Source organism: Polypterus senegalus, chromosome 18, assembly GCF_016835505.1.
Source record: "Polypterus senegalus isolate Bchr_013 chromosome 18, ASM1683550v1, whole genome shotgun sequence".
NCBI lineage: Eukaryota > Metazoa > Chordata > Cladistia > Polypteriformes > Polypteridae > Polypterus > Polypterus senegalus.
Window position 1 is genome coordinate 40,147,467 of NC_053171.1, and position 8,792 is coordinate 40,156,258.

Sequence of the window (8,792 nt, forward strand, 5' to 3'; positions counted from 1 at the left end):
GAATTGTGACAGGCGAAACATTTTGTTTCCAGTTTTCAACTGCTGTATACTTTTTACACGTTTCTTACTATGATTTGACCATTTAAAGGTATTGTTTTCCAAGAATCTCTGGATATGATAACTCAAAACATTTAAACCTGGCAGAGTTATTAGCTCTGCAAAATAATAGAAGGCTACTGATTTGAAGTAAAAGTAGATATTAAATTGGCTGGAATGAAAATGTATCTTGTTAAATATTCACTAATATGGTCATTTAAAAAAGCAATATAACAACTATGTAATCATACTGTGGTCGTCTCAGTAAGACAATGAAAGGATCCAATAAGAATAGTTTGGTGTACGAAAAAAACTACCAAAAGGCAACATCCACAAAGCTGGAGTAAGTTAAAATATTGTCATAGGTGCTTGCAAAAGAAAGGATAAAGAAGTGTGATTCTACATTAAGGGAAATTTCAAACTTGAATCCGACAAGTCTGAACTATTTTTTGAGTCAACTATCTGAATAGCAATTATATTCAGAGAGCCATTGTATGCAGTGGCCATAAAACCATTCACTCCTGTGGTTTTCTAAACTAATACATTTTTACAGCATTAGCAGGACTGATTTGGTCCCTGTTATATCTATAAATCTTACCTCTTATGATGGCAGTTGAACTTGACATTGCTCAGAACTGATCCCAGAATAAAAAACATGAGAATAGGATCCAGCAGGATATACTGGGAGATTGTAATGCAGCCCGTGTCTGTAAAACAGAGAAGCTCAAATACAAGCATTCAAACCCTGGAGCAAAGAAAAACAGTGAGATATCCTGCATATTCAAAAAGGAAATCAGCACAAGGACAACTGATCTTGAATCATTCACACAGTGGCTTGTCAAATGACACATAATGATAATTATTACTCACTATACCTATTTAGTGGAGCAAAGTTTGAGAGTCTGTAAAGACTGCAAGCAACAGCAGTTGTGCACGACAGTTTCCTTTATTGTTTTTATTCATTATTACTACTGTTCCTTAAGCCTTATATATTTTGTAGGTTTCTATTAATCCAGACATTCTACTTAAAAGTCAACTGCTAATTGAATGTTTACATGCATTTACTGTGGCCATCTCTGTTATTGTGAATTAATTTAAACTTAAAATAGAAAATAACTACATAACATGCATGCATTGCTTCTTCATTTATTGTTCTACCTAAACATTGCTTTTATTATATCGTTCAGAACAGACATACACAGGCAGTCCCCGGGTTACGTACAAGATAGGGACTGTAGGTTTGTACTTAAGTTGACTTTGTATGTAAGTCGGAACAGGTACATTATTTTAATAAATGCTGTTGTTGAGCGACTGTAACCAAGTGCTCTGCCAATGAATGATGGAGTTTCACCTCTCTCTGACCTTTTTATTATTTCTACTTTATTTTCAATGATGATGGTTTTTCTCTTTATTGTATCACCAGCACTTGCATCAGATTTGTATTTCAGAGATATTCTTGAAGGGTGAAGACAAAAGATTAAGATGAGCTCTTCTGCACAGCACTGGACACGCTATCACAGCAGGAAGGCACCAGACGTCAACATGTCTGATGTACAGGGTGGTCCAGATCTGATCGTGTAATTTTCATTACGCTATAAGTTATTCAGTTTATTACATAGAAAAATCACCTGAAAAATCCCGGACCATCGAGAAGTGTGCGAACTGACGACATGAAGAATCGTCTTCGCGCCGAACTGGAATCGTCCCTGCATAAATCAAAGTCATCCAGACGATCTGGATCTGCATAATTAGATCTGGACCACCCTGTACTGACAAGAGACAACTTCCTGCTATGTGCGTAACACAGTACAAGCAGGCTTGCTATTGAGAATGAATGGGGGCAGCGAGGGGCGGTTCATCACCAACCCACCTCACAGTCACCTCCACTACAGTATGCTGCCTGCAGTGTCCACCGCACCACCACCCCCATTCAACACACAGACATCCAAGGCACACTACAATGCTACCCCCCACTCCCCCGTTCACCCTCAATGGCCTCCGTTCAGCCACAACCGGGTCACCGCTTGCAGCATTACCAGCCGCCCACCGAGAACGAACGGGCAGCCGTGTGTGGTGGGCAGGCAATGAAACCGATTGCCGGCGGGAGCCACACAACGGGACACTACACAGTTCATATGTCGTAGGTCAGATGTCCGTAACCTGGGGACTACCTGTATACTGTAAACGAAAGACCTGTGTGTGTATGGAGCACTCCGCTCTGCTCACGCTCAGTCACAGCCACTAGATGACACATGCATGCACTTGTAAATGTTTTCAGCACTGCATGCACTTCACTATGAAAGGCCTGCGTGCGACAAATATCACCGCGCAGCAACGACATCGCGCTAATGACACTGATGAAGAGATGCAACGTCGAAATGCAAATGAAACACCTCAGCAATGGAAGGCAAGGCTTGAAGCTTTCACTAAAAACATTGTCTATCTGGAGTAACTTTCTTGAGACAAAGATTGATAGGACTCATCTGCCAGCGATAGGGCTAAGATACGGTATCGCCAGGGTCATCTTACAGTACAAAAGCCATCCTCTGCACTGGGTAATTCTTAAGAGTTACCTGATGCCTCTCCAAGTTCACGGATACAGTGTTAATAAAGTCTGTATGTTATAAACACAGAAAAATGTAGAATCTGAATTTAACAGGATCTCTTCAGTGTATTTTCTTTTTCATCCAGATGTGTCATTTTATGAGAACAATATTATGCCCTTACAACATTTATTAAGAGCAGTTTGTCTCTATTAAGCACAGCAGCAAGTCGTAGCCTAGTTGCTGCTTTTAACTTGCAAGTAAAACAGGCATTATTTTAAAAATATTTTGTACCTAAATAAGTAGGATTACCTACAGCACAACTATTATAATCGCTAGAGAGCTGCAGAGTTTCTGAATGTAAAAATGAGCAGTATAATCTGACAACTAACTGGAACCTGTGAGAGAAATTTCTTTGGGAGACAGGAATCAGGACAAATTAGCACAGCAATGTGTTAGACTGGCCAGATGTTCGGCTGAAACACGTGACATTTTTCTTATGTCAGTCTTTGTAAAATACGCTATGCCAACTCCTGCACATGATATATTAGTAAACGCAAACCTTACTTTAGTGGCTAACATACACAGTGCCTCCGATTTAGTTTTGGCACTGTTTGGTACAGGGAATATTGATGACCAGTCAAGATAAATGAGACTGCAATGTATATACAGACATGTTGTACTACAAGAAATAAAGATGAGTTTTAAGCATCACAATAGATCTAGCACTTAATACACAAGTGAAAAGATGCATATGTACCATGAGGTAGAAGATTAATCAAGAAATAGCCCTTACCAAAAATCAGTAATGAGGCAGCAATCATGGCAGCGGGAAGTGACTTGGACAATTCCAAAACAATAAGATAAGCAAAAGGTGGCAAACATGAGCCAAGAAGAGCACAGAACTAAAGCAAGAGAGACAAGAGATGAGCAAAGCACACATATATACAGTGCAATAAAACAAAAACTCATCTGATTTTTTCATTGTTAGCATTCACAAGCTTACAGATAACTGGATAACAGATAATCGATAACAAAGGAAACAAATGCATATCTGTCAATATGTAAAATGTAGATTAAAGCTTCTTCAGCATTAAGAGAATAGCAACATTTTTCTCTATAGTTATGTTTCAAATATTGGTGTACTGTACTGTACATAACGGACTGCCTTCATTATGTGAGGAAAGACAGTTAAGGCTCAAAGAGGTGAACAATGACGGGCAAATACATCATATTTGAAAACCTGTTTAAACCAATTTAGAGGAACATGAACCCCGGGGCTAATTCCAGCAGAGTGAGGTGTAAGGCAGAACGCAGGTTTTTCACAGGACCCACTGATGTACACCACCACTGAGCCAATGCAGAACTGCCACCTAACCTAAAGTGTGTGTCTCTGTTAAAAACTGGAGTACCCAGAGGACAAAAAAAAAAAAACCAAAATACTGAAACTGTGCATCAACAGCACTGTGCCACCGTTATTTAAGACGAAATAACTCAATAATGAGTATGTAATACATTTCTTCAAACATCTGCGCTGAAATACAACTAATTTCACACCAACTACTTTAGCCAAAAAAGAGCATGTCTATGAAAAACTCACCGCTCGCATGCCCCAGTAACTGTGCTGTCCATACTCATCGCCAGGTTTAAGGAATGGGAATGTACCATCATAACCTGTCAGGTACCCTACCAGCCCAATCAGCATCTACAGCCAACAAAAGACCTTTATTAGAAGAGCCACAGACTCCTGCTGTTATAAGCAAAATGTAATACATGTATATGATTTTGTCAGGCACTGTAACGTGAAATGCCTTGTAAAATACATTTTAAAACATTCTGTACTTATTGCAAAGGATCCCATATAAGAGGTGTGGCAGAAATGTAATGAGACCGATTTTTTATTTACCAAAGTTTTTATTTTTTTCAAACATCAATGTTATCCCCTTCAAAGTAGTTCCCTTGGGCAGCTACACACCGATGGAGACGTTGTTCCCACTGTTGGTAGCAGCTGGAAGTCTTCAACGGTATGGTCTTCAGCATGTCCGTTACACTCTTTTGGATGTTTTCTAAAGTCCCGAAATTACGTCCTTTGAGGACATTTTTCAGTTTAGGAAAAAGGAAAAAGTCACACGGACTGAGGTCAGGTGAATAAGGGGGCTGGGGAACCACAGGAATGCCTTTTGAGGTCAAAAATTCTGTTATGGAGGGGGCAGTTTTTCGGCACCATTTTGGCACAGACCTTTCGCATGTGCAAATGTTCAGTCAAAATTTGATGAACGGTAAATCTGTTCAAATTTAATTGTTCACTCAACATTCTTAATGTTAAACGACGGTCTGATCTCACAAGAGTGTTCACACGTTCGATGTTTTCATTGGTTTTTGAAGTTGAAGTCCTCCCTAAACGGTGTTCATCTTCAACGTGTTTTCTGCCTTCCAAAAATGATTTGTGCCAGCGAAAAACTTGAGCTCGGGATAAAGAATGTTCCCTATAGGCCTGTTTTAACTTTTCAAACGTCACACTTGCCGATTCTCCAAGCTCAACACAAAATTTAATGGCACAACGTTGCTCCAAATTCCGCTGTTCCATTTTGCGTGACGCACAACCAAAAACACAACTTCGCTAATAGCAGTCACAAAAATCACGGAGTTAACGGAAGGAGTTGAAACTCGCACTGAGCTATGGGAGGGTACTGATACACGTGCTCTATCAAGGACAACAGCGCAGCGTTGCCAGATCGCTTGCAGTGTTGCCAGTCTCATTACTTTTCTGCCACACCTCATATAAAGCTTTAAAGCCATCATAAGGCTTTAGTCTTTGCATCAGGAGGTCCAAACTCTGCACATTCTGATAGTTCAGACACTTCAAATGCAGCCCCAACCTTGTAGACATTAAGTCAATAAATAATATTGGCCCCATGATCAGGTAAAGCAAAATCAAAAAGAGTTACCTTTCCAAGAGGTGGATGTACATCAAAGAAAAACGTTTGATTAATGTAGTAACTTCCCATTTTACCAAAGTGAGTCTCATCCCAACTGAAAAGAAAAAAAATATATATATGTTTTAGTCTGCATACTACATATTTGTTGCAATGACACTGCATTGATCTATTTTATCCATTACTGTCACGTGGCAAGAGCTGCTACACAGATTTCAGTCAGTCTGCAAAGGGAACAATGGTGGGAGGTGCATAATAACACTTGGTTTATATTCTTTCAATAAAACCTCTTTTATGGGCTCTACTGAAGCATCTGCCTCTATCTGATTATTTGTAAAGTGACATGGCGGTTAGCACTGCTGCTGCACAACTTCAGTGTTATGATTTTGCATTTCATCTTGTAAAACTTGCATGTTCCACATCGAAACTGCACATTCTCCACATTGGTTTTCTCCAGGTATTCTAGATTCCTCCATTTTTTATTTTTTTTTTAAATGTGATTCCTAAATTGACATCCACATAGTATCTGCATTGATGGACTAGTGCCCTGTCCACAGTGGATTCCTCCCTTGCACCCCACTAATAGGTATTGCAATAAACTGCCTTTAGAAAATGAATAAATAATTCCCTGCATGAAATGCTATTTTTCACATCAAATTTGGCCAATTTTTTTTGTGATTTACAGCTGTATTAAAAAAGAGATAATGCAAGTAGAAACATTACATCAAACATGTTGTGTTCAAAGCAATCAGAGGTGAAGCATATGGATATCTAAACCTGAAGCCCCCAACTAATGAACTCAATTTAATTAAAGAGATCATGACGGTTAGGTGTCATGGTGCCCAATAGATACAGTGCAGAGTTTACATGTTCTGCCAGTGTCTATGAAAGGTACGTATTCTTTTTCTCCCACAGCCCAAACGCATGTGTGAAGTAAACAGCTGGTTCTGAATTGGCCCAGCTTAGTGCGCCCAGTGACAGACTGCCACCCAGTACACAGCTGGGTTCCAACTTGCATTCAGTGCTCCGAGGATGAGGATCTTCTCTAGAGAACTTAGCATTAGATAAGCAGATTAGAAAAAGCAGAATAATGTTTGAATATTTGGTTTAGTGTATGTTAAAAAATACACAAACATTACTCAGATTAAGGAGTCCCACGAGGTAACTAGAAGCAAATGCCATCATGTTGAAGTGAGATAGCGAGTAATACTACTCAGACTGCTGCGGACTATGGCATTACCAGTTCCTGAATGCAATGTGTTTTCACAGGGCAGTGTGTTTCAGCAGATAAACAAGTTTAAAAGTTGCATTATAATTTTTCAAAATGATCTAATATTTAATATTAATGTTTGGTAGGTGACCCCGTGACCGTGTGTTCGGATTCCACGGGTTGGAAGTGGATGGATGGTAGGTGACCTAATGATTCACCATGAGTATCAATACAATAATGTAATGGAAAAAAACTTTTTACAGCACTGTAGCTCTTAACAAACAAAAATACTCATTTTATACCACTTGAGTGAAACACTGCAAACTGTAAAAATACAATTATGCACTTTTAAAAAATACTCTTTTAAAATATAAAAATTAGCTACTAAAATCAATCACTGCATCCCAATAGAAGACCTGACCATCACAAGGAAGGTAGGAGGCCTGTCCAATACTAGGAACAAATTGGCACAACATCATTCTCACTTACAAGAGACCAATCATTAGACTGTAAAAGTGCACTTAAGTATCCAGGAAAAAAATATCTGGACACAAGAAAATATGCGCAGTACACACAGATCATAACCAATTTCCTGGAGCCATGAGGGAGTGCTGCAAATCACCGTGCGCCTCACAATTTTACATTGACCTTTAATATATTTCGAGTTGTGTGACTTTACTTACCATACGTGAGGTGGTTCCAGGATTTTGTAAAACCTGGTGAGAACAGAAAGTAGCATAACAAGCAACAGCCAAAATGAATCGTCCCTGGAGTGAACTGCGGGTACATTTCCAGGGGTTTTCTGACATATATGGACTTCGTCAGTGGCCCGGTTGGGCTTAATTGGTTCGTCGTGTCTCCCATTTTGACCATGTTTCTGATCTTGCCTTCCTGCGCCTCCCCGCTTTCGGAGTTCGTGCACCTGACGAGGTGGACCTGTCTCGGATTCCCGCGCAGGCATGTCACATTGAATGATGAGCACAAAAAGTCGTTGTAGTCATTGAGAAAATAACTTGTCAAAGGCAGCGATACAAAGAACCGGTCAAATGATCCAAGGGTCTGCAAAAAAAACATTAGATCAGCGGACTGGAAACCGCATTTGGTCATTTTTTAATAATATGACTGCAAGATCCTTAATTGTACTTACCAGCCAACCCAATACAGAACTGACAAGGCTGTTTCTGATGGCACTTCATTCTATATTTTAATTATGAACAAAGTGATATTAGTATCATGAAATGAAGATTTATTACAGCAGCAAATTCAGTATTTTTAAGTTTCTGCAACATCTATTCAAATAAGTGCTTCATGCAGTGCAACAAATATAAAATGGCTCGAAGAAGCAAGCGAAGTTCTAAAGTTTACGCCACCGTGCGGAACATGTGATCACAGCGCCCACGTTGGCCAATCACATTTGTCAGACAGTGGCTCCCGCGGTTGTCATGGAATCCAGTGCCTGTATGAGAGAACACGCTCCACGTCACGTGACCACGGCGCATTTGCAGTAAGTTTTAAATTTCAATGGAAGCTAAATTCCGCTCTTCTAAGTAAAATCTGCATCTGTGTGCAAGACATAAACACGATTTCTATAAATGCGTCCTCACGGTGCTCTCATTACAATTGCGTCGCCATGCAAATATCGAAGACAAAAATCAGTCACACTGCAAATGTGGTTTTCATTTATCTCCAAAACATAAGCAGTGATAAAGTATAAAAATTAAATCGCCACTAATTGTTACTTCAGATTTCTCCTTTCCTCGCTTTATGATCATTTTGTGCTCTGGTAATAAAATAATAATAATAACTAAAAAACATGCTCGCTAAACCTGATCGATTTCGCACAGACAACACGAAGGGGGTATGAAAAAATCATTAAAAAAATCCAACACTGTTGTAGAGTACTACGTACTCGCTTGTGTGACCCTGACACGTCAAACCAAAGGGCTTCATGGAAAATGTAGTGCTTAAACGATTCGTTATAGCTACACCACAAAAAGGCATACCGTTATTTAAAACTACATTACCCATCAAACCAAAAGAGAGCGTGCGCCCCGCTTTTCTCAGTGA

The 8,792-nt window shown here is 39.5% G+C and overlaps 1 protein-coding gene across 2 annotated transcripts in view; it reads right to left on the reverse strand.

Annotated features, from left to right (window-relative positions):
- pomt2 (protein-O-mannosyltransferase 2) overlaps nt 1-8,596 on the reverse strand; it is a 69,221-nt gene extending 60,625 nt beyond the window's left edge. Inside the window, exons 1-7 of one of the 2 annotated variants that reach the window (XM_039742301.1) lie at nt 8,552-8,569; nt 7,873-7,922; nt 7,409-7,784; nt 5,528-5,612; nt 4,180-4,284; nt 3,376-3,484; nt 635-743 (exon numbers count right to left, since the gene is read on the reverse strand). In XM_039742301.1, coding sequence (XP_039598235.1) covers nt 635-743; nt 3,376-3,484; nt 4,180-4,284; nt 5,528-5,612; nt 7,409-7,686 — 686 coding nt within the window. In that variant the 5' untranslated portion in view covers nt 7,687-7,784; nt 7,873-7,922; nt 8,552-8,569. Of the gene's footprint in view, nt 1-634; nt 744-3,375; nt 3,485-4,179; nt 4,285-5,527; nt 5,613-7,408; nt 7,785-7,872 lie in introns of both variants that reach the window. The other variant, XM_039742302.1, reaches the window with a different exon arrangement.
- Nucleotides 8,597-8,792: the final 196 nt, after the last annotated feature.